Source organism: Eschrichtius robustus, chromosome 19 (genome assembly GCF_028021215.1).
Source record: "Eschrichtius robustus isolate mEscRob2 chromosome 19, mEscRob2.pri, whole genome shotgun sequence".
In the NCBI taxonomy this organism is placed as follows: domain Eukaryota; kingdom Metazoa; phylum Chordata; class Mammalia; order Artiodactyla; family Eschrichtiidae; genus Eschrichtius; species Eschrichtius robustus.
Window position 1 is genome coordinate 27,921,225 of NC_090842.1, and position 22,715 is coordinate 27,943,939.

At 49.5% G+C, this 22,715-nt stretch overlaps 1 protein-coding gene across 2 annotated transcripts; it reads right to left on the reverse strand.

The window, feature by feature from the left end:
• Positions 1-1,986: 1,986 nt before the first annotated feature.
• USB1 (U6 snRNA biogenesis phosphodiesterase 1) lies at positions 1,987-22,425 on the reverse strand. Of its 2 annotated transcripts, XM_068528783.1 has the most exons (7): positions 22,240-22,425; positions 21,214-21,380; positions 19,241-19,424; positions 8,222-8,275; positions 5,791-5,896; positions 4,148-4,231; positions 1,987-3,094 (listed from the first exon to the last, which is right to left on the reverse strand). In XM_068528783.1, the coding sequence occupies exons 1-7, from the start codon at positions 22,335-22,337 to the stop codon at positions 2,990-2,992; spliced, it is 798 nt and encodes a 265-aa protein (XP_068384884.1). In that variant the 5' UTR covers positions 22,338-22,425; the 3' UTR covers positions 1,987-2,989. The 2 variants fall into 2 exon arrangements, with proteins under 2 accessions (XP_068384884.1, XP_068384885.1); XM_068528784.1 differs by lacking the exon at positions 4,148-4,231.
• Between the last annotated feature and the right edge of the window lie 290 nt (positions 22,426-22,715).

The following is a 22,715-nucleotide window of genomic DNA, read 5'->3' on the forward strand; positions in this document are numbered from 1 at the left end:
CCTCATTTCACAGCACAGTTTCATTCTGAGACCCTGCTGTGGTGTGAGAGGTTATACAAACAGCTCTGGATCCGAAGCCAGACCAGGGGTTCCTGCCCAGCACGAATTTACTTACTGGGCAATCTCGAGCAAGTTATCTCCCTTCTTTGGGTTCGCCTCCTCATCTGTTAAAGGCAGATTCTGGCTCAGGTAGAGACTGAGATCCCTCGCTCAGGAAAGGAAAGGCACTGTGGGCTGGAGCCAGGCCCAGAGACCCCACCCCCACCCCTGGCGCCCCCTGCGGGCCCCCTGGGCTTCTGGTACCAAGACAGGGAATAAACAAACAAGCCGAGGTAATTTCCCGCTTCCTTGGAAACAAAGCTGGGGTGGTCTGGAGAGGCGTGTGGAGAGAAGGGAGAGTGCCAGGTGGAAAAGGGCCAAACAGGCCGAGAGATGATGATTTCTCTGCCCTGCGGGGAACATCTGAGGACACCGAGGCCAGATGTGTTGATCTTGCACCCTCCCTGGTGTGATAAAATCCCCCTCGAGAGCGTGTCTTTATTCCGAGCCAGCCTGCCGAGGGGTGGACCCCAGCCTGCTCTGGTCTTGCCTCCTGTCTCCGGAGCACATCTCCTCTTATGGAAGAGCCCCAGCTGCTCTTGCACTGTCAGCGCGGCGCCCATGAACGCACCCTCTCCAGCTGCACTCTCAGTGTCTGGGTGCCCGCCAAGCCCTGCCGCCTGCTGCCCCTCCCCGCTTGGTGGATCTCCTGCTTCCTTCCTCTGTCACCACCTTCCATTCTCTCTTGAAGAGCCGGCTATTGATCTTGGCCCATTTCTCACAGTCGCTGCACTCTAATTCCATCCGTGCCACATCTTCCCCCAGGGGACCGGCCGGTCAGTCTGTCCTCCTGGGTTTGTTCATGGTGATGCTACATGACATGGGGCCCCCCTCCCCCCTCCCAGAAGAGCGAGTGCCCGAGGTGGAGGCTCCATGTCCCTGCTGAGGAAGATCAGGTGGTCTGTGCCCACAGAACCTGCCTTGTTGGAGGCTTGCCTCCATCCAGAGGCTGGAACCTGTAGGAAACTGGGTGGCTTTGCTTGTATCTCCCAGTCTGAGAAGTGCGAAGTTTGGGGATGGGGATTCTTCTCTGCACCCTGTCTGCTGCCACCATCCCCCCGCATCATTGCGAGTATCCAGAGGGCCGGAGGAGTCTGATTCACCCAACTGCCCAGGTCAGGGACTGGCACAGGGCAGGTGTCAGTAAGTGCTGGCTGCACAGGAGATTTGCCAGGAAGGATGGCCGGCTTCTCCCTCTCCAGCCCGTGTGACCTCAAAAGCCAGAAGAACTGACTGGCCAGTCCTAGTTGAGTCAGCAGCTCAATGCACAGGGCTTGGGGAAGAAGGCACAGAATGTGATTTCCTGGGTCTTTCAGCATGGCGATTGGGAGCTGGCCTCAGGAAGCACAGACGCTCGGGAGGCAGAGTGGGGGCCAGAGCCACAGGCCCCCTTTCCCCACATCTTTCCCTTGGGGGCCCGGGGTGGAGTACGGGAGAGCAGGCCTGGCAGGCTGCAAAGGGCAGCACTGAGGTTAGGGCCTTACCTGATTTCTCATGTGACCCAAGGCAAGTCATGGAACCAGCTTTTCTGGAAAAGCAGAATAATCATTCCAACCCAGTTTACTTTTCAGGGGGTTCTTGGGAGGAACAGCTGAGAGGGTCCTAGAAAGGACTCAGAAGTGTCATAGCAGGATTGCGTCTAAATGTCTGTGCTTACGCCCTGGTCTAGGTGCGGTGTGTGCGACCCTCTGGCCAGCAGGCCTGGCAGGCCGGGTGACCCCACCCTGTACTGAGGCATCGTTAAGGCCTCTCCCGGCCACCTTACACGTTGTAACAGAGACTGCCGAGAGTACCGCCAAACTGTGAAGCAGGCTGGGGAAGGTGGGGGCAGAGGAAAGTCATCTTTGCACCTAGTTGAAGAGAAGTGGTCCAAAACAAAATCCAAAATAAGAATTGCAAGTTTTATTTGCTGAACCTAATTTAAAACTAAAACATCAAAGTGTCTCTTCCTCCATCACTAGAAATCAGATGACAACTGGAGAGGACTGGTCCTTTGCTCCCGTGAGGGCTCGAAGAAAAACAAAAACCTCTGTGCAGCCCCTGGCCTTTCCTCGGCGTCCCCTGGGGATGCCCGCAGGCCACAGCAGGCAGCTGGAGGCAGCAGAAAGAGAACTCTGCCTGGTGAAGGCTCCTCTCTGCTTCTTTGGGAAGCTGATGGGAAGCCAGAGGTCACAGAGCGTTGGAGGCCTGGCTTAAAGCCACCAGTCAGGCCAAGATGAAACATCTGCTCAAGTCTCCCCAGGCACCTGGCTGGGGGTGAGTGGGAGGAAGGAATGGAGAAAACTGATGCTAAACCACAAATTAGCACCCTGGGCCTTGGCCCTGAAATGGCCTCCGCTGGCATAGGAGGGGGTGAGACTAAAAACAAATAAATAAAAGCGACACCGTGTCAAGGAGGGAGGATGACAGGCCCGTGGAAGCACGCTATGTCAGGCTTGAGCAGAGATGAGCCAGGGCATGATGGCTTACAAAACTCCTCCTCTGGGGCCAATGGCATCAAAATGCAGACAGCTCACGGGGCTGTGGGGAAGCGGCCATTTGTTGGAGGGACTACAGTGGGGATTCAGGCTGAGTCTGGGTGGGCTCACCAGGTGACCCCCCATCTTTTGTTGTGTCTTGTTTTTGGCATAACCACCACAGACCTAGAACTAGGAAGCCCTGGCTGCCCTCTACTGGTGATTTCTGGGAATGATCGCAACGCAGCAGCACCCAACCTGCAACCCAAAAGGGCCAAAAGAGAACCAGCTCCCGGGGAGGACCAGGAGCGACTGCACCTTTGGCCGGGCCTCCCAGTGGCGGGGCTGGCAGCATCCCCATCAGTCCGAGTGGGTTCCTCCATCTCTGCCTGGCTGCAGAGGGAGGGGCCCAAGACAACAAGGGCCTCTGGTGCTCACTTCAGAGGCATCGAGAAGAATTTGTTCCCAGACTTGCAGCGGATCTGCTCGGCGTGCGCACGCAGCAACATCTCGGAGTCTTCAAACTCACCCACGATTTCCTTAAACCAGGAGAGCACCGTCACATTAAGGGGAATCAGGGACCCAGAGGGCACTGCAAACAAAGCCAGCCTACTGAAATCCTTCAGAGGTTAGGCCTGCTCAGGGCAGGCTGAGGGCCACGCAGGCGCCAGGCTCTCCAGGTTACCTTGTCTAATCAGCTCTGCAGTCTTGTGAGGTTAGTCCTATCATCCCAACTTTGCAGATAAGGAAATGGATGCTCAGAGCCCTGGACCACAGAATCCAATAAAACCAGGCTTGGGACCTGGGTCTACTGGAGCCCGAGACCGGAGCTCCTTGCTGCCTCCAGAATGATTAGACCAAGAGCAGATGTGGCTACTTGATGATGGCCCACAGGCTGTGTCCCGTCTGCACATGTGTTGTTTGGCTCGCAAAATGTTTTCTTAAAAAATACATTGGTTGCCAACATTTGAAAATAGAGGGATTACCCACAAAAATTAAGATTTCTCGCTTCTCTTGAAAAACAGAAGTGCTTGCAACACGAGGTCCACATTCCTGCATGGCAACTGCCTGCACCAGGGGTGAGTACCGGCTCCTCTGAGGGCACTGACGGGAAAGTGAACGATATCCCCTACTTATCACAATACGAGAAAGGCTGTGAGGGTGGACGTTCTTTAGACCTGGTGCGTTTCACTCATTTCCAGCACCTGCCAGGCCCCTGGGAGCACCTGAGCCTTTGACCTCTGGGTGAGGGTCTAGGACTTCAGGGGAGGCCCGCAGCGTCCTCTCAGATTAGTGTTCTAGGGCAGGGCTTCTCAAATTTTAACGTGCGCACAAATCCCTAGAGATCTTGTTAAATTCTGATTTCTTAGATCTGGATTGGGGCTTGGGAGTGAGTGTTGCTAATAAGTTCCCAGGTGGTCTGGGACCGCACTGTGAGGAGCAGGGTAAGGTGCTGGGGTCTCCGGCTATACCAGGTATTTCCTATGCCAGGATTCAGGTTTGCACGCCTAATCCTCAGCGCCTGTCAGCTCCCCTCCACCCCCCAGCTTCTGGAGTTCAGCACCTTCCATGCTCCTGCCCTGGGAATTCACCTGTAGTTCCCGCAGGCACTGCCCTTCCAGCTGGAGACGTGCATCACCCACGCACCAGGCCAGACTGATGTGGAATGAGGGGTCCTGCAGAGGAACGGCGGGGAGACAGGCGGTCACCTGGATGTCATGGTAGGCTCAGACATCACAGCAACTCTGTGACAGAGTTGTCACGGTATCCCTGCTGCATCCCTGACCTGATTCATGGGACACTAGATCCTCAGTGTTGATCCCAAGCACCCTCCACAGACAGATAAAATAGCCGTGGGTTGGTCCCTGCTATGGACTGAACTGTGTCCCCCAAATTCATATATTGAAGCCTTAACCCCCAGTGTGATGGTATTTGGAGAAGGGGCCTTTGGGAGGTAATTAGGTTTAGATGAGGTCCTAAAGGTGGGGCCCTCATGATGGGATTAGTGCCCACATAAGAGATGGCAGAGAGCTGCTTCCTCTCTCTTTCCATCACGTGAGGACACAGTGAGAAGATGGCCATCTACAAGCCAGGAAGAGAGGCCTCAACAGAAACTGACCGTGATGGCACCTTGGTTTTGGACGTCTAGCCTCCAGAACTGTGAGAAAGTAAATTTCTTTTTTTTTCTTTTCTCTTTTTAAAATTAATTAATTAATTATTTTCGGTTGCATTGGGTCTTTGTTGCTGTGCGTGGGCTTTCTCTAGTTGCAGCAAGCGGGGGCTACTCTTCGTTGCAGTGCGCGGGCTTCTCATCACGGTGGCTTCTCTTGTTGCGGAGCACAGGCTCTAAGTGCGTGGGCTTCAATGGCTGTGGTGCTCGGGCTTTGTTGCTCCGTGGCATGTGGGATCTCACCGGACCAGGGCTTGAACCCGTGTCCCCTGCATTGGCAGGTGGGTTCTTAACCACTGCACCACCAGGGAAGCCCGAGAAAGTAAATTTCTATTGTGTAAGTCATCCAGTCTATGGTATCTGGTTATGGCAGCCTGAGCTAAGACAGTCCTGTTCTCAGAGGCTCTCCTTTACATATCATAGAGAATCATTACCTCTGGGATGTGGAAGAGAACACATGTCCCAGATTTAATGTTTTCTGATCAAAAACATTTCAAGAGATGACATACTTTTTAAGATGAACAAAAACCAAAATGTCTAAAATTATAAAACTATAAATTATCTCCAATCAAATTCATCCTTATATCTCTCAGCATGATTTTAAAAGAATATATCAAGCAAAATTACTGGCCCTTTAAAGCCTTGATATTCGACTTGGAGTTCAAGTTCCCCTGGAGGGCACGGGGCAAGGCACAGGAAGGTATGCGAAGCTGCAACTCTACCTGGAGTGTCAACGTGACTAAAAAGTATTGGGGAAAACTACTTCCTAAAAATATAAAAATAAACATGGATACATTATAGAGTAGAAGACATAGATCTCATGCATATTGAAGAGATAACAGAAGATTTGTAAGAAATGTTGGACTTCCGCTGGGCTGCATCCGACTACACCTCAGACCCTCAACTCCCCAGGGTTGTGTGTCCTCTGAGGGCTGGCCGAATGGACACTTCCCACGGGCAAGTTCTGGAGGGCTCTTCGGTTTGCCTCTAACAAGGGTTTCTTTAAGGCTGATTTTATTCCTATTAGAGATGGGTCAGTGGAGAGAAAAAGACGCTGCTGATTACCTGGTAGAAAGTGGTGAGGTCAAACTCCTCCATGACCCTGTCCACCTCGGAAACCAGGTCCAGGAACTGGGTGTGTCCCGAGGTGACCTCGAGTCCAACAAAGGTCCTGGGGGGAGACACAGGTGGAGACCACACGGGCATGAGACGCAGCCTCTGAGAACAGAAACCATCCGCGAGGGGGCAGAAGTTGCGACAGAGGAAGGCCGGGAGGGAGGTCTGGGCCGTGAGTTCAGTTCGCTTCCCCGCTCTCCGAGCTGGCTCTCCATCCTTCCCTGTCTCTAATCGCACATTTCCCCTCCTTCCCCAGGGCCCAAGAACCCTAGCAGGGCTGTCTTCATCCGCCGCTGCCAAGTCTACGGACCCCCAGGCTGCGGCGCCCAGGCTCGCGGGCATCGTTCCCATGTCGGACTCTTTCTCCAGGGCTTCCCTCTCTGGCACCGGCTCCCTCCCGTCCGCACCCTCTCATCTCTAAAACCCCTCTCTTGAACCCACACCCTCAGCCAGCCCCCATCCCATTCCCGGTAAAACTTGCGTTCCGATGATTTGTCTCCCTCGGCTGTCTCTCACGCCTCCCCGCCCATCTTCAGTCCACTCGGCCAGGAACCGCTCCCGTCAAAGCTGCCAACCACCTCTGTGTTCCTGAACTCGGATACTTCTCTGCCCTCACCTTGGCCGCTCCGCAGGATCTGACACAGCTGACTCCTCCCTCCCTGAAGCCCTTTTTTCTCTTGGCTTCCAAGAGACCACCCATCACACCGTCCTGGTGTGACCCCACCTCTGGCCTCCTGTTCAGTCTCCTCTGCCGCCCTCTCTTCTTTCCAGCCTCTAAATGGTCAGGGGCTGCAGAGCCGGCTCCGCCTGCCCTCCCCAGCAGGCTGATCTCACCCAGCCCTGCTTTCAGTATCACACAGCCCGATGGCTCCCACATTTCTATCTCCGGCTGGCACCTCTCCTGTATACCCAATTGTGTATGCGACTCTTCCACCCGGGGGTCTCATAGGCGGCAAAATCCACCAGGTACAAAGCAGAACTTCTGATCTTCCTCCCACAGGTGTTTCCCATCACGGACAATGGGGCCATTTATCTATATTTACCTAGCTGTTCAAACCTCAAACCCAGGAATCTACTTTGATTCTTCCCCTTACTGTGCACAGATCCAACCCACTGGTAATTCCAGTTGATTCTACCTCCAGTATATCGGGAATGTGTCTGCTTCTTGGCTCTTCCACTGCCATCGCCCTAAGCCAGGCCACCACTGGCACCTCACCTGTCTCCTGTCTGCTCTCCCTGCATCCAACCTCTCTCTTTTGTATCTTTTCTCCACTCAGGAGCCACAGACACAGACACGATAGGGCCGGACTGATGTTTACAAACGTAAATTGGATCACATCTCTGCTTAGATCCCACCAATGGCTTCCGTGACACTGAAAATCCAAACTCCTGACCTTGACCTCGAAGGCCCTGCAGGAGTTAACCCTGCCTGACTCATCTCCTCACACTCTCCCATGTGCTCCCCAAGTTCTACTTCACTGGCCTCCTCCAACATGCCAGGCTCTTTCCTCCTCAGAGTCACCTCCTTGGCTGTGTCCTCTGCTTGGAGGCTCTTGGGGCAGCTCTTCCCAAGGCTGATTCCTTCTTGTCCTCATGTCACCAGCAAATGCCACCTTGCTAGCGCCCTCCTTGGCCACTTGCTCCAGACTATCGTTTCACGCGATAGTTATTAACGATCTCATTTCCTTGTTTATTGTCTGTCTCCCCTGCAGAATGTGAGATCCCACAGAGCAGGGACTATGCCGACCTTTTCACTGCTGATCTGTAGTGTACAGCAAGTGCCTGGCACCAGGCGGTGTTTAACAAATTTGTGCAGCATAGAATGAATGAGCAAATGAGTCCTCTTCTTAGAGGTGCTGAGAGCAGAAGGCAGCTCAGATCCAGTGAGTGGATCTGACAGGGAGGCTTGCTTTGAAGCCTTGATAACAACAGTTTCTTCTTATGTTCATCTCATCCTTGAATGCTTTTATAAAACTTGTTTTGTTCATCTGAGTTTCACAACTGCCCAATGATGGATGCTCGGAAATGTGACAGGATGTGATGGATGATGTGACAGCTTGGAAATGGCAGGTCACAGAGGTTGAAGGTATGAGCTCAACGTTAAATTGCAGACAGAGCTGGGCAGGCACCCAGGTTTTCTTTGAGTCTCAGGCTTTTCCCACTAAACCAAGGTGTTGTTCTCTACCTCTGCTCCTCCTCCCATGCTCCCTGAGTTATTTTTCTTAATGAAAGGTTCAGATTTGGGAACAGCTGCCTTTGTAGTCATAGGGCCGGTTAAAACACAAACACACAAAAAACTGAGAGAGACAAGGCCCCCTCAAGTCTTTACTCCAAAGAATCCTCTTCTGGAAACAACTGGGGGCAGAGTGGGGAGACCCACCTGGTCTTCTCTTGATTGGTGTAAATCTTTACCCGGTCGGCAGTAAAGCAGAATCTGAAATTTAGGAGAAGGACCACATTTCAGGAAGAATAATAAGGAAAAAAATCAGAGAAAATAGTGTATATTAAAAAACATCACTTTGAAAATACAGTTAACTCATTTCACATTTAGTATTGTCACCCTATTATACAGGTGGTAAGCTGAACCCTAAAATATTAGAGCTGGGCAAGACCTTAAATAATCACCCAGTCCAGGTAACACATAGCTTCACGCAGATGCTAGCAAAAATTTTACTTTATTAACAGCAGTTGATTCCAATAAGCGATTTGAGACTACCTCAGCTTTACTGATGGGAACTGAGAAAGTCATCAGGTCAGTGATAGTAGATCACTTAAGAGCCAGTTTTTTTCTTTCCAGGTTAAGAAAAGACAATTCTGATCCAGTCTAAGCAACAACAAGAACATTTCCGTGTGCCTGGGCTGAGCTTGGGGATCCTCATACAACTCTGTGAGGCAGGTGCTATAATGGCACCCATTTTACAGACACAGAAACTGAAGCTTGGTGAGGCTGAATTTGGTGAGTCACAGTTTGAACTTCAATCTGCCTGATTCCAGAGCCCTTGCTGTCACCTGATGCTTTAGTGAGGGGTCTCTGTTGGTGTGAGATCGGGGCAGAAATACCCAGTCACCCACCTCTCAGATCAGTTACACAGGGACCATCAAGTTCAGCCAGGTAAGTGCTCTGACTCTGGCTGGTTCCGCCTGTGTTCTCTGGGACACTAGGTGATCTCAGAGGGACAAACTGGCTTCCTGCCCTTCCTGGACCAACTTGGCAAATCCCATTATAGGAAACACTCATTTTACAGGCTCCAGGCCAAGCTCTCACCCTCATCCGAGGGAACACAACAACCCAGCTTGCCGGTTAGAATCTCACCACCTGTCCAAGGGCACGAAGTCAGTTCACTTTTGGCTTTCCTGTCAGCCTTCAGCCTCCTAGTGCATCCCTTCTGGGGAAAATGTAAGGGGTGATAGAACCAGCAGGAGCTTGGTTAAGTGTAGAGCACCTGCCGAATGTCCTGGAGTGGACATGGGGTGTTTGCACCCAACTATAAAGGGTAATTTTATGCATTGACTTGACTGGACTAAGGGTTGCCCAGATAGCTGGTAAAACATTATTTCTGGGGTGTCTGTGAGGGTGTTTCCAGAAAGATTAGCATTTGAATTGGTGAACTGAGTAGAGCAAACTGCCCTCTCCAGTGTGGGTGGGCATCATCCAACTTTTCAGAATAGAACAAAAAGGCAGAGGAAGGGCAAATGCATGCTCTCTCTGCTGGAACGGAGACTTCCAGCTTCTCCTGCCCTTGGACGTTGGGGTCCTTGGTTCTTAGGCTTTCAGGCTCATATCAGTCATTATGCCACCAGTGCCCCCACCCCTCCCTGGTGCTCAGGCCTTTGGACTCATGCTGAATGACACCACTGGCTTTCCTGGTTCCCCAGCCTGCTGTTGGCAGATTTGGGACCTGACCTTCATAACTGCGTGAACCAATTCCTACAATGCATTTCCTCATATCTCTATTTCTCTCTCTATCCTATTGGTTCTGTTTTTCTGGGGAACCCTAATACAGATTTTGGCACTGAGAATGGTTCTAGAGGAACAGAATTTTAAGGATGAGTTTTCTGAATTGGTTCTGGGGTTCCTGGAATTCGCTTTCTAATCTGATTAGATTCAAAGACGCTAATGACTCTATCTCCAGTAGTAAAGAGAGCACTGAGAGTCCACGCACGAACTGTTTATAGAGATGTGAAAATGTCTTCCTTGATACCCCTCATCAGCCATTTATTAGAAGCAAGGAGCTAAGTGACCCTATACGATACTTGCGAACATTTTCGGAAAACTAAGGAATATAATGATGTTGGTTGGTTGCTCCTAATGTTGCTGGACAAAGTGGTAAAATAAAAAGATGAGCTCAGGGTATTGAATTCCCAACTCAAGCATAAAGGACCTAAGAGCTTCTCGGTGTGCCCTAAAGGAGACCTTGATTCCCTGTAGCTGCAGGGCTGAAATTGCTGAAAATCAAACCCGGAACCTTATCCTGCCATTTGCTGAATTATAACACAAGTTGAACTCCTCGAACAAGCAGGATTTTACAGTTAAAGTGAGGGCACTGATTGGGAAAGCATGGGGACTTGTGGGAAACTCTGATGAAGCTGGGCGTATTGAGCCCTTAAATTCTTTTTTTTTTTTTAACTTATTTATTTTATTTTTGGCTGTGTTGGGTCTTCGTTGCTGCGCGCAGGCTTTCTCTAGTTGCGGCGAGCGGGGGCTACTCTTCCTTGCGGTGCGCGGGCTTCTCATTGCGGTGGCCTCTCCTGTTGCGGAGCATGGGCTCTAGGTGCGCGGGCTTCAGTAGTTGTGGCTCGCGGGCTCAGTAGTTGTGGCTCGCGGGCTCTAGAGCACAGGCTCAGAAGTCGTGGCACACAGGCTTAGTTGCTCTGCGGCATGTGGGATCTTCCCGGACCAGGGCTCGAACCCGTGTCCCCTGCATTGGCAGGCGGATTCTTAACCACTGCACCACCAGGGAAGCCCGGGCCCTTAAATTCTGATGAGTCTTCTTGGACGCAGTGGAAGGGTCCTCCCCCCACTGGTGTTATGGACCTTCCCACCTCTATCTGAGGGGATTAACCCTGCATTGCCTGAGGAAATGGTAATGGCCTCCCCTGAGGCAGATGCCAAGAAAATGCTGAGTCCCCTCAGGACCCACCTCCAACACCCCTCTTTGCTTCTAGACCTGTAACTAGACTCAAGTCCCAGCAGACCCCCTAAAGGTGAGGTACGATGTGTGGCCCATGAGGAGATGTGCTACACTCCAGAACTATTTGAGTTTCCTAATATATACAAGCAGAAATCCAGGGAACGTGTGTGGGAATGGATATTAAAGGTGTAGGGTGGGACTTTCCTGGTGGTCCAGTAGTTAAGAATCCGCCTTCCGGGACTTCCCTGGTGGCGCAGTGGTTAAGAATCTGCCTGCCAATGCAGGGGACTCGGGTTCGAGCCCTGGTCTGGGAAGATCCCACATACCGCAGAGCAACTAAGCCCATGCGCCACAACTACTGAGCCTGCACTCTAGAGCCCGTGAGCCACAACTACTGAGCCTGTGTGCCACAACTACTGAAGCCCGCGCACCTAGAGCCCACGCTCCGCAACGAGAAGCCACTGCAATGAGAAGCCTGTGCACCTCAACAAAAACCCAACGCCTCCAATAAATAAATAAATAAATTTATTAAAAACAATAAAAAAAGAATCCGCCTTCCAACGCAGGGGACGCGGGTTCAATCCCTGGTCGGGAAACTAGGATCCCACATGCCGCGGGGCTACTGAACCTGCACACCACAACTAGAGAGAAGCCCGTGTGCCACAATGAAAGATCCTGCATGCCGCGACTAAGACCCGACACAGCCAAAAATAAAAATAAGTGAATATTAAAAAAAAAAAAAAAAAGAGGTGGGGTAATGACGGAAGGATCAAAAGTGGGATCAGGCTGAACTTACGGATATGGGCTTGCTAAGCAGAGATTCGGCGTGTAATGCTGCAGCTGCGGGAGTTGGAAAGGGGTCTGTTTGGTTAGATGGCTGAAACATGGACCAAAAGGTGGCCCACAGTGAGTGAACTGGAAATACCTGGTCCGCAAGGTGGGTGTAGTTACCGTAAAGGACAGCAGAGTCGAAGCAGCAATCAGAATAGTCTGACTTGTGCAGACATAGGGCGTTGGCTGTTTCTAGAAGTGACATAGATAGGAAGCCTACTAAATTCTTCCTTCATCTGTATAAGCAGAAAAGTTCTAGGCCAAGTGAGCCAAAGTCTAACTTGAATCATAAAGGCAGAGTCATGGCCCCTCAATTCCCAGAATGGAGCCAGTTCACAGACCCAGAGCCGCTTGAATGAAGGGGAGGTCGGGTCCCCTTGAGGAAGGACCCTGGTACACTACTACAAATTTATACTGTTAATCTTTCTCCCAGCCTTCCCCAAAGGGACCTATGCCATTTTACCAGGATAACTGCGCACTGGGGAAAAGGAAATAACCAGCCTTTCGGGAACTACTGGACATTGGCTCTGAAATGACACGAATTCCTGGAGACCCAAAATGTCACTGTGGCTCATCACTCGGAGTAGGGGTTAATGGAGGTCAGGTGATCAATGGAGTTGTAGCTCAAGTCCATCTCACAGTGGGCCCAGTGGGTCCCCAAACCCATCCTGTGGTTATTTCTGCAGTTCCAGAATGTATAATTGGAAGAGACATACTCAGCAATGGGCAGAATCCATCCCCACACTGATTCTCTCACCTGTGGAGTGAGGGCTATTACGGTGGGAAAGGCCAAGTGCAAGCTATTAGGGCTGCCTCTACCTAGAAAAATGGTAAATGAAGAGCAATACCGCATCCCTGGAGGGACTGCAGAGATCAGTGCCACCATCAAGGACTTGAGAGATGCAGGGGTGGTGACTCCCACATCTCCATTCAACTCCCATTCTGTCTGTGCAGAAGACAGATGGATCGTGGAGGATGACAGTGGATGATCATAAACTGATGACTGGAGGTGGTGGCTCCAATTGCAGCTGCTCTTCCAGATGTGGTTTCAGTACTTGAGCAAATTAACACATCCCCTGGTTCCTGGTTTGCAGCTATTGATTTGGCAAATACACTTCCCTCCATCCCTGTCCATAAGGACCAGAAGCAGTTTACTTTCAGGCCAGCAATGCACCTTCACTGTCCTACCTCAGGGCTACAGCATCCTCCAGCCCTACGTCCTAATTTACTGTAGAGGGTTTGCTCACCTTTCCCTTCCACTAGATATCACACTGCTCCAGTACACTGATGACATTATGTTGACTGGACCTAATGAGCAGGAAGTGGCAACTACTCTAGACTTACTGCTAAGACATTTGTGTGTCAGAGGGTGGGAAATAAATCCAACTAAAATTCAGGGCCTTCTACCTCAGTGAAATGTCTAGAGGTCCAATGGTGTGGGGCATATCAAGATATCCCCTTTGAGATGAAGGATAAAGTATTTTTGAAATAAGGTATGTACCTTTTTTTTTAAACATAATGCTATTGCACACTTTATAGACATAACTTTTATATGCATTGGGAAACCAAAAACTTCGTGTCATTCACTCTATTTTATTCTGGAACAGAACCCACAATATCTGTATCTGCTCTGAATCAGCAGCCACATATGGTGCTGTTTCTCTTGTAGCCAGGATTCACGGGGCCAGGAATCAAGGGGTAGAAATGGGAGTGGTACCACTCACCATTGCCCTAGTGATGCATTAGCAAAATGTTTGCTTCCTGTTCCCACAACTTCATGCTCTGCTAGCCCAGAGGTCTTAGTTCCGAGGGAGGAATGCTTCCACCAGGAGACACAGTGCTTCCACTGAACTGGAAGTTGAGACTTGCCACCTTGCCACTCTGGGCTCCTGTACCTTTGAATCAACAGACAAAAGAGTTGCAGTGTTGGCTGGGGTCATTGATCCTGACTACCGAGGGGCAATTGGACTACTATTCCACAATGGAGATATGGAAGAGGATATCTGGAATACAGGAGATCTGTTAGGGCATCTTTCAGTATTACCATGCCTACTGATTTCAGGCCAATGGAAAACTACAACAACCTAATCCAGGCAGGATTAGTAATGGCCCAGACCCTTAGGGAATGAAGGTTTGGGTCACTACCCCAGGTAAAGAACCACAACCATCTGAGGTGCTTGCTGAAGGCAAAGGGAACAGAGAGCTAGGTAGTGGAAGGTAGTTGTAAATATCAGCTATGACCATGTGACCAGTTACAAAAATGAGGACTATAATCGTCATGAGTATTTCCTCCTTATTTTGTTATGAATACGTCTGCGAGTATATATACAGGATACCTCAGGGACATTGCGGGTTTGGATGCAGAACCCCACAATAAAGTGAGTCACACAATTTTCTGGCTTCCCAGTGCATATAAAAGTTACGTTTATACTACACTGTAGTCTATTAAACAAAGGCATTGTGTCTAAAGAAACAATGTACATACCTTATTTTTAAAATACTTTATTGCTAAAAAATGCTAACCATCATCAGTGAGTCATAATCTCTTTGCCGGTGGAGGGTCTTGCCTCGATGTAGGTGGCTGCTGACTGATCAAGGCGGTGGTTGCTGAAGACTGGGTGGTGATGGCAATTTCTTAAAATGAGACGACAATAAGGCCAACGATGAAGTTTGCCGCATCGATCAATTCTTCCTTTTATGAATAATTTCTCTGTAGCATGCAATGCAATGCTGTTTGATAGCATTTTACCCACAGAACTTCTTTCAAAATTGGAGTCAATCCTCTCAAACCCTGCCACTGCTTTATCAACTAAGTTTATGGAACATTCTAAATCTTTTGTTGTCATTTCAACAATCTTCACAACATCTTTACCAGGAGTAGATTCCATCTCAAGAAGTCACTCTTTTGCTCATCCATAAGAAGCAACTCCTCATCCGTTAAACTTCTATCATGAGATGGCAGCAATTCAGTCACATCTTCAGTCTTCACTTCTAATTCTAGCTCTCTTGCTGTTTCCATCACATCTGCAGTTACTTCCTCCACTGAAGTCTTGAGCCCTTCAAAGTCATCCACGAGGGTTGGAATCAACTTCTTCCAAACTCCTGTGTATGTTGATATTTTGACCTCTTCCCATGAATCACAAATGTTCTTAATGGCATCTAGAATGGTGAATCCTTTCCAGAAGGTTTTCAAATGACTTTGCCCAGATCCATCAGAGGAATCACTATCTATGGCAGCTACAGCCTGATGAAATGTATTTCTTAAATAATAAGACTTATAAATAATAAGACTTGAAAGTTGAAACTACTCCTTGATCCGTGGGCTGCAGAACTGATGTTGTGTTAGCAGCATGAAAACAACATTGATCCCATTGTACATCTCCATCAGAGCTCTTGGGTTACCAGGTGCATTGTCAATGAGCAGTAATATTTTGAAAAGAATCTTTTTTTTTCTAAGCAGTAGGTCTCAACAGTGGGCTTAAAATAGTCAGTAAACCATGCTGTCAACAGATGTGCTGTCATCCAGGCTTTGTTGTTCCATTTATAGAGCACAAACAGAGTAGACCTAACATAATTCTTAAGGGCCCTAGGATTTTTGAAATAGCTAATGACCATTGGCTTCAATTTAAAGTCACCAGCTGTATTAGCCCCTAAGGAGAGAGTCAGCCTGTCCTTTGAAGCTGTGAAGCCAGACACTGACTCCTCTCTGGCTATGAAAGTCCTAGATGGCATCTTCTTCCAATAGAAGGCTGTTTCATATATTGAAAATCAGTTGTTTAGTGTAGCCACCTTCATGAATTATCTCAGCTAGATCTTCTGGATAAGTTGCTGCAGCATCTACATCAGCACTTGCTGCTTCACCTCACACTTTTATGTTACAGAAATGGCTTCTTTCCTTATACTTCATGAACCAACCTCTGCTGGCTTCAAACTTTTCTTCTGTAGCTTCCTCACTTCTCTCAGCCTTCAGAGAACTGAAGAGGGTTAGGGCCTTGCTCTGAATTAGGCTTTGCCCTAAGGGAATGTTGTGGCTGGTTTGATCATCTATCCAGACCACTAAAACTTTCCCCAAACCAGCAAAACGCTTTCTTATCATCCTTATGTTTACTGGAGTAGCACTTTCAATTTTGTTCAAGAACTTTTCCTTTGCATTCACAACCTGGCTAACTGGGACAAGAGACCTAGCAGCTTTCAGCCTACCTCTGCTTTTGACATGCCTTTCCTCACTAGGCTTAATCATTTTTGGCTTTTGACTTAAAGTGAGAGATGTGTGACTCTTTCTTTCACCTGAACACTTAGTGGCCGCGGTAAGGTTATTAATTTCAACACTGTTGTATCTCAGGGAATAGGGAGGCCCAAGGGGAGGGAGAGAGATGTGGGGGAATGGGAGGTTGGTGGAGCAGTCAGAACACACACATTTATCAATTAAGTTTGCCCTCTTATATGGGCGTGGCTCCTGGCGCCCCAAAACAATTACAATAGTAACATCAAAGATCACTGATCACAGATCACTACAACAAATATAACAATAATGAAAAAGCTTGAAATATTGCAAGAATGACCAAAATGTGACAGACACGAAGTGAGCAACTGTTGTTGGAAAAATGGCACTGACAGATTTGCTCAATGCAGAGTTGCCACAAACCTTCAGTTTGTTAAAAATGCAGTATATGTGAAGCACGATAAAACAAGGTTTGCCTGTACATATGTTGAGCAAATATCTTTGTTTTTTTCTCTTATTCCCTTATCATGTAACCTAAGATGTAGTGACTTTATTCTAGTATTCAAGTATTGTTAATTTTACATCATAGTATTCAAGTTATGGGCTTTTAGAAGAGTAAAAAGTATCGCTCAAGAAGATTACCTCCTCTTCTGGGGAGGGGATTAATGCATTTTCAGATGTACACTGGATGTTGTATCATGTTAGGCAGAATTATGACCTTGTTGTGGTCTTAATTTAGAGATTAAGTATGATTTAAGAAGAGGCATATAAGTGTCAAGTTGATAAGGGGTGGACTTGAGACGGTTAATTTTATGGGTCAACTTGACTGGGCTAAGGGATGCCCAGATAGTTGGTAAAACATCTTTGGGTTTGCCTGTGAGGGTGTTTCTGGAAAGATTAGCATTTGAATTGGTGAACTGAGTAAAGCAAACGGCCCTCCCCAATGTGGGCGGGTGGGCATCATCCAATCTGTTGAGGGCATGAATAGAACAAAAAGGCAGAGGAAGGACAAACTCCCCCTCTCTGCTTGAGCTGAGACGTCCATCTTCTCCTGCCCTCCAACACTGGCGCTGCTGGTACTCAGGCTTTCAGGCTCACACCAGGACTTACACCATCAGCCCCCTAATTTTTAGGACTTTGGAATCAAATTGAATTACACCACCGGCTTTCCTGGTTCTCTCCTTGCAGATGGCAGATAGTGGACTTCTTGGCCTCCATAACCACATAAGCCAATACCTATAACATATCTCCTCTTATGTGTATCTGTATACATCTTATTGATTCTGTTTCTCTGGAGAACCCTGACTAATACATCAACCAACGCCCTTTCTCCTGGTGATATTATATAGGAGGACTGCTCTCCCATTTTGTGCTGGTAGAGTGGTCAACGTGCCCCCACCCAGGGGTGTGTACTTGAAAGGCCTGGACAATCAGAGCATAGCATTCCCTCAGTCACAGCCATAGAATCAAAGGTGCACTACCCACTCTTGGTCATCTTAGGCTCAACCAGTCAAACCTGAAGAGGCCACCCGGCCCAGCTTCCTTCAGGACACAGGCTAGGAAACACTGCACCAGCAGGGCAGCACCAGGGAGGGCCAACCCAGTGGTCCAGGGGCTGTTCCCTAAATGAGCAAGAGAACAAGCTATATCCACCCACCCCACCCACCCCGGGGAGCAATATCTCTTGTAATAGCCCTTGCGCAAAGTTTCCAGAGGTCCCAGCAAGGGACTTGCCCAGGTAGAGAACCACTGCATGCAGGGAGGCCCAAGCCATGGTTTCCCAGGAGGGGCTTAGTTCACTCACAGTCTTCCCAGCCCAGACACGACGTGCTAATAAGTCATTTTTACCATAAGTGACGTGGCCCGAGAACACAGCTGGCATTCCACCTTTATCCAGGGACACAGCTAGAAGCAGGATAACTGAAGCATTCTCATGTAGAAGGGGAAAGGACTTGGTGCCATCTGACATCTCCCGGTCCCATGTATGAAGCCAGTGCTACCTCTAAACATTTTAGTTACACCAGCCTATAAATTCCCCCTGTTTAAGCCACTTTTGGTTGGATTTCTGGCACCTGCGATCAAGAGGGTCCTGAGTAACATACATATGACTCAATAAAAAGAGGGATGGGGGCTGGATTAGGTGGAGAGATGAGTTTTAGTCCTGAGTCTCTGGCTAACTGACTGAATTGGAGCAAATCCCTTCCTCCTCTGGCCCTGAGTAGGGGCTACACGAAATGGGCAGTCCTCCAATGGCACAGAGTAGTTCTATGGAATTCCTGGGCCTCGGGCCTCCTGAACTGCGAGGGTGGGACTTTGGCTAAAAGACTTCTGTTTTTCTCTCTCTTACGCAGCTACACATCAGGGATCTGTGTGACACCTCATTAGAAGAAAGGACTCTGCAGATAAGACCAGGAGGAGAAAACCACCACCTGGATGGCTTCTTAGGCTCCTACTAGAACCAACACTCAGAGGATCCAGAGGAGGATTTCTGGGCTCTCTCTCTCCTGCTCAGTCATTCAACAAACATCCATTTGATGCCTATAGTAAGCAAAGCACCTGGAAAAAAGCTGTGGGGTAATTCAGAGAGCGGCCGCATTCCTGGCCTGCAGGAACTTGGGCTCCAAGCGGGAGATGGGACATGGGGATGACCGAATATGGACATGAGGATGAGTGGAACGAGCACTGGGGTGTAGACGAGCACAGGACAGCAGGGTCCCTGGGACTGAGGAATTCTGGAGGAGATACCAATTGGGACAGCCTCAGTGAAGGAGCAGTGCTTTGATCTGGCCAAGTCTAGAAGGAGAGGCATTTCTAGTAGAAAGAAGAGGTATGAAATAGTCAAGGGAAAAAAAGCCTAGGCTGGCAGATAAAACCAGAGTGGGGGTGAGCTCTGATCGTTCGCCAAGTGCCACGTTGAGGGTACCCGGATCTCATTCACTCTCACAAGTCCCCTCTGAGGCAGCCACCACCACTCCCCTGACCCGCACACAGGCAAGGCTCGGAGGCTTCCGGAGCTTACGCGGCACGCCCAAGGGCACATGGGAGGAAGCGCACAGCAGGCGGCTCTGGGAGATGTTCGGTGTGCTAACCTTTAGGTTTGCCTGCTTGAAGGGGTGATGCATCCCACAGGTCCATCCCCACAAGAGCTCAGGACAGGAAGAGGAGCCTTGAAGGGGAGGGAGATGAGGGGCAGAGAGAAGCACTGGGCACTCACCTCTGGAAGGAGGCCACGCGGTCTTTCAGAGCCTGCACGAAGGGGAGGATCCAGTGATGGCGCAGAACCACGCTCTGGGACAGGCTGAGGTGGAAGGCCTCCATCCTTACCAGCCGGGAAACGTACGTCTGTGCGTGGGGCAGCAGCACGTCAAGCAGGTCCAGGAACTCCTCCCTGGCTTCATCTGGAGGGGAGGAGTGGAGAGGGTGGGCCATTCTCTTAGCCAGGGCGGCATGGCTGGATGAAGCCCAGAAGGCAGAGGAAGGTTTTTGAGAGCAGCCTATGTCTATGTATTTTGAATAATACTTTAATATGCATTTATGGCTATAGAAGTTAACACATACATGCTCTTTGAAAAGAATTCAAGTGAGAAAAGAAATATGTGACAGAGAAAGTAGGGGCCCCTGATATCCTATGACCTACGGCAGTGGTCTCCAAACTACTGTGATTGCACAGGCCATTAGTCAAACAAGCTCGCACACATACCCGCAATAAATGTGTATTTATTTATAAATTACAAACATGTGCTACACTACAAAATTATGTGTGTTATAAAATGTACACGTGGAACAACAGAAATTTTAAAAGATGAGATAAAGAGAAATACATAAAAAGGTTTTAATACTTTTCTCTCTAATGGATCATCTTGATCCCTTCCCCAGGCACATACAGCCCACTTTCAAGATACCGCCCTAGAGATAAAGGCTGTCAAATGTGATGCCTATTTCCCCAGCCTTTTCTCAGGGCATGTACTAACGTATATATCTTATTTGTTAAAAAAGATGAGGGCATACCAGTTATTCCATTGGCTTTCTCCATATAACACTACATGTTGGCCAGCCTTCCTCTCATTACTTAAATCAAGCTCATGATTACAGCTCCACAGTAACCCATAATCAGAAACAGTTCATTTCTTTAATCAGACATTTATTGGACATTTAGAATCTCCTGATAGACATTTAGAATGCTCCTAATTGTTCATAAAGACAAAGAACGCAACAAGGACCACCACTGTATTTTCACAGATTATTCATTTTTTTAACCAAACATGTGACTAGAGCTGCATGGTTAATAGTCTGCTCACAACTAATAAGTTACTCGATTTGCTCAAGTGCCCTGTGGAGTAGGCAGTATAGAGAATCATTCTCATTCTGTGGATGGGAAAATGGAGGTTCCAAGAGTTTACCTGATCTAACACAATGTAATAAGAGCCACCACGTTCTCCGTGTATCGTGCTAAGAACTTGACAGAGATTATCCGATTTAATCTTCACAAAAGTCCTAGAGGATAGGTATTACTACTATCCCCATTTTAGAGATGAGGAAACTGAGGCTCTGAGAAGTTAGCAACTTACTAAAGGGCACACAGAGTAGTGGGTAGTGGAGTGAGGTCAGACTCTGAAGCCTGGGCATTTTCTGCCTGCCACTCACTCATTAGGGCTAGGGTGGGGTGGGACTGGAGGCCAGCACACCTACAGCCCTCTTTGAAATAAAGTACCAGCTACAGCTGCATTCTGGGATGGCCTTGACACTCTGCCCTAGACCCTCCCTTGGTCACATCCTCATGAGCAGGGAGAACAGTATACACAGGGTTAGTAAAAAATATTTCAGGCAACGAATTCAAATCTGAACTCTACAGCACAGGGAACTCTGCTCAATATTATGTAACAACCTAAATAGGAAAAGAATTTGAAAAAGAATAGATACGTGTATATGTATAACTGAATCACTTTGCTGTACACCTGAAACTATCACAACATTGTTAATCAACTATATCCCAATATAAAAACAAAGACCAGAAAACCTGAAACCAAGTTAACAGAAAAATTCCCTAGTTCCTGAAACTTGTTCTCTCTCTGTTGAGTTAATCTCTTTCCCACCACCAGTGTCAGAGGTTTCTGGCTTCTTCCTCCTGGTTGGGGCCAGCTTCCTCCCATAAGGGGCACCTGTCAGTGCCTCTCACGCATTACTCACATGGTACATAGACGTGGGTGACCCAGTTGCCCCGCTCGTGGGGAAAGGTGCGCACCCGGCCCCCATGTTTTGCGCTATCGTCTGCAAGCCTCTCCTCGGCGCCTGGGAACATGTCCAGCACACTGTCGGGTACTGGCAACTTCTGGCTGGGAAGGGGGCTCTGGCCCCTGCAAGAGAAAAGAAAAAATCAAGCACATTTAGCCTCTTAGCATTCTCTACCTCTGTACACACAATGAAAGTTGTAACCCCTTGTACCAGGTGAGTCTGCGTGTCTATTTCTCACCAGGTGCTGTAAGCAGCTTCTAGATAACCACAAAGCTCTTTCCCTAACACTGTCTCATTGGGGTCTCCCAACGGCTCGCGGAGGCAGACTTTAGCAGGGAACGTGGTCCCCATGGAAAACAACGGGGCAAGTGGCAATATGTGGTTCAGAGGTCACATGCCCTAACTGGACAGGCCTCAGCTGGAGTGACACTTGCTAGCTCCGTGGTCTTGGGCAAGTCATGTGCCCTCTGTGGGCCTCAGTTTCCTCATCTGTACAGTGCACTGCAACCTGATAGGGCTATTGTGAGATGAACCGGGAGACTGCTTGAAAAGCACTCAGGATGCACCAGGCTTGGCAATTAAGAACTGAAGCTGCACAAAGTAGGAGACTTGGATGGTTTTGCTCACTGCTGAGTCCCCAGTCCCGAGCCTGGCGCAGAGAAGGTGCTCAATGAATATTTACTGGATAAAGGAAAACACTCTCCAAATGAGGAAGCAGACCTAGGGTGGTACAGCGGTGCGCGCTGGGAGATGAGTGGGCCAGCGGCGGAGGCTGGACCCGAACCCACGTTTCCTGCCTCCTAACCTTGGCCTAGCCGGGTGGGGGCACTCCGGGGCGCTGTCCTCCGGATCCTCCTTTCCCCCGGTGCCCCTTTTCCTTCCCTCGCGAGCAGCCCGGCACCCTCCCCAACCACCCCAAAGCTCGGGTCCGCTCCGGGTGCCTAACCGCACCCTCCCCAGAAAGTCGTCCTCGCTCCTCACCGACTGCAGCCTCCAGTCCCCGGCCGGACCCGGGCCCCGGCCTCAGCCTCATCCTCGGAGCCGCTGCTGCTGTATCCCACCAGGGGCGCCGCACTCATGGGGGACCCCCTCCGCTACGGCACAGCTGGCCCGCCAGCAGTCGAACCACACCCGGAATTCCTCTGCGCCGGAAGTGCTCTCCTGGGGGCGGGGCCCGGATTAGCACCGCCTCGGGGCGGGGTCTGGGGCGGGGCCCGGCAGGACTCGAGCAAAGAGGCTACCCACCCAGACCACGCTGCTTGCTGGCTCGCCGCGGTTTGACCAATACCGGGAGCCTCCCGGAACCGCCATCCTCCGTGTGCCCATTAAACAGATCGCTCTCGGCCCTGACCTCTCTGTCCGCTGCTCGGTCTGCAGCAGCTCGGGACCTCCCAGCAGCAGATGGTCCCTGGGTCAGAGGTCAGCGCACTAGACTCATCGGAGTCTAGTGCCCTCGC

Excerpts from the sequence above, each read along its gene's own strand:
- USB1 (XM_068528783.1), bottom strand. The coding sequence starts at position 22,337 with ATGAGTGCGGCGCCCCTGGTGGGATACAGCAGCAGCGGCTCCGAGGAT. Across the intron at positions 21,381-22,239 it reads GGGACTGGAGGCTGCAGTCG|GGGCCAGAGCCCCCTTCCCA; the intron begins GTGAGGAGCGAG and ends TTTCTCTTGCAG. Across the intron at positions 3,095-4,147 it reads AGTGCCTGCGGGAACTACAG|GAAATCGTGGGTGAGTTTGA; the intron begins GTGAATTCCCAG and ends TCCTGGTTTAAG.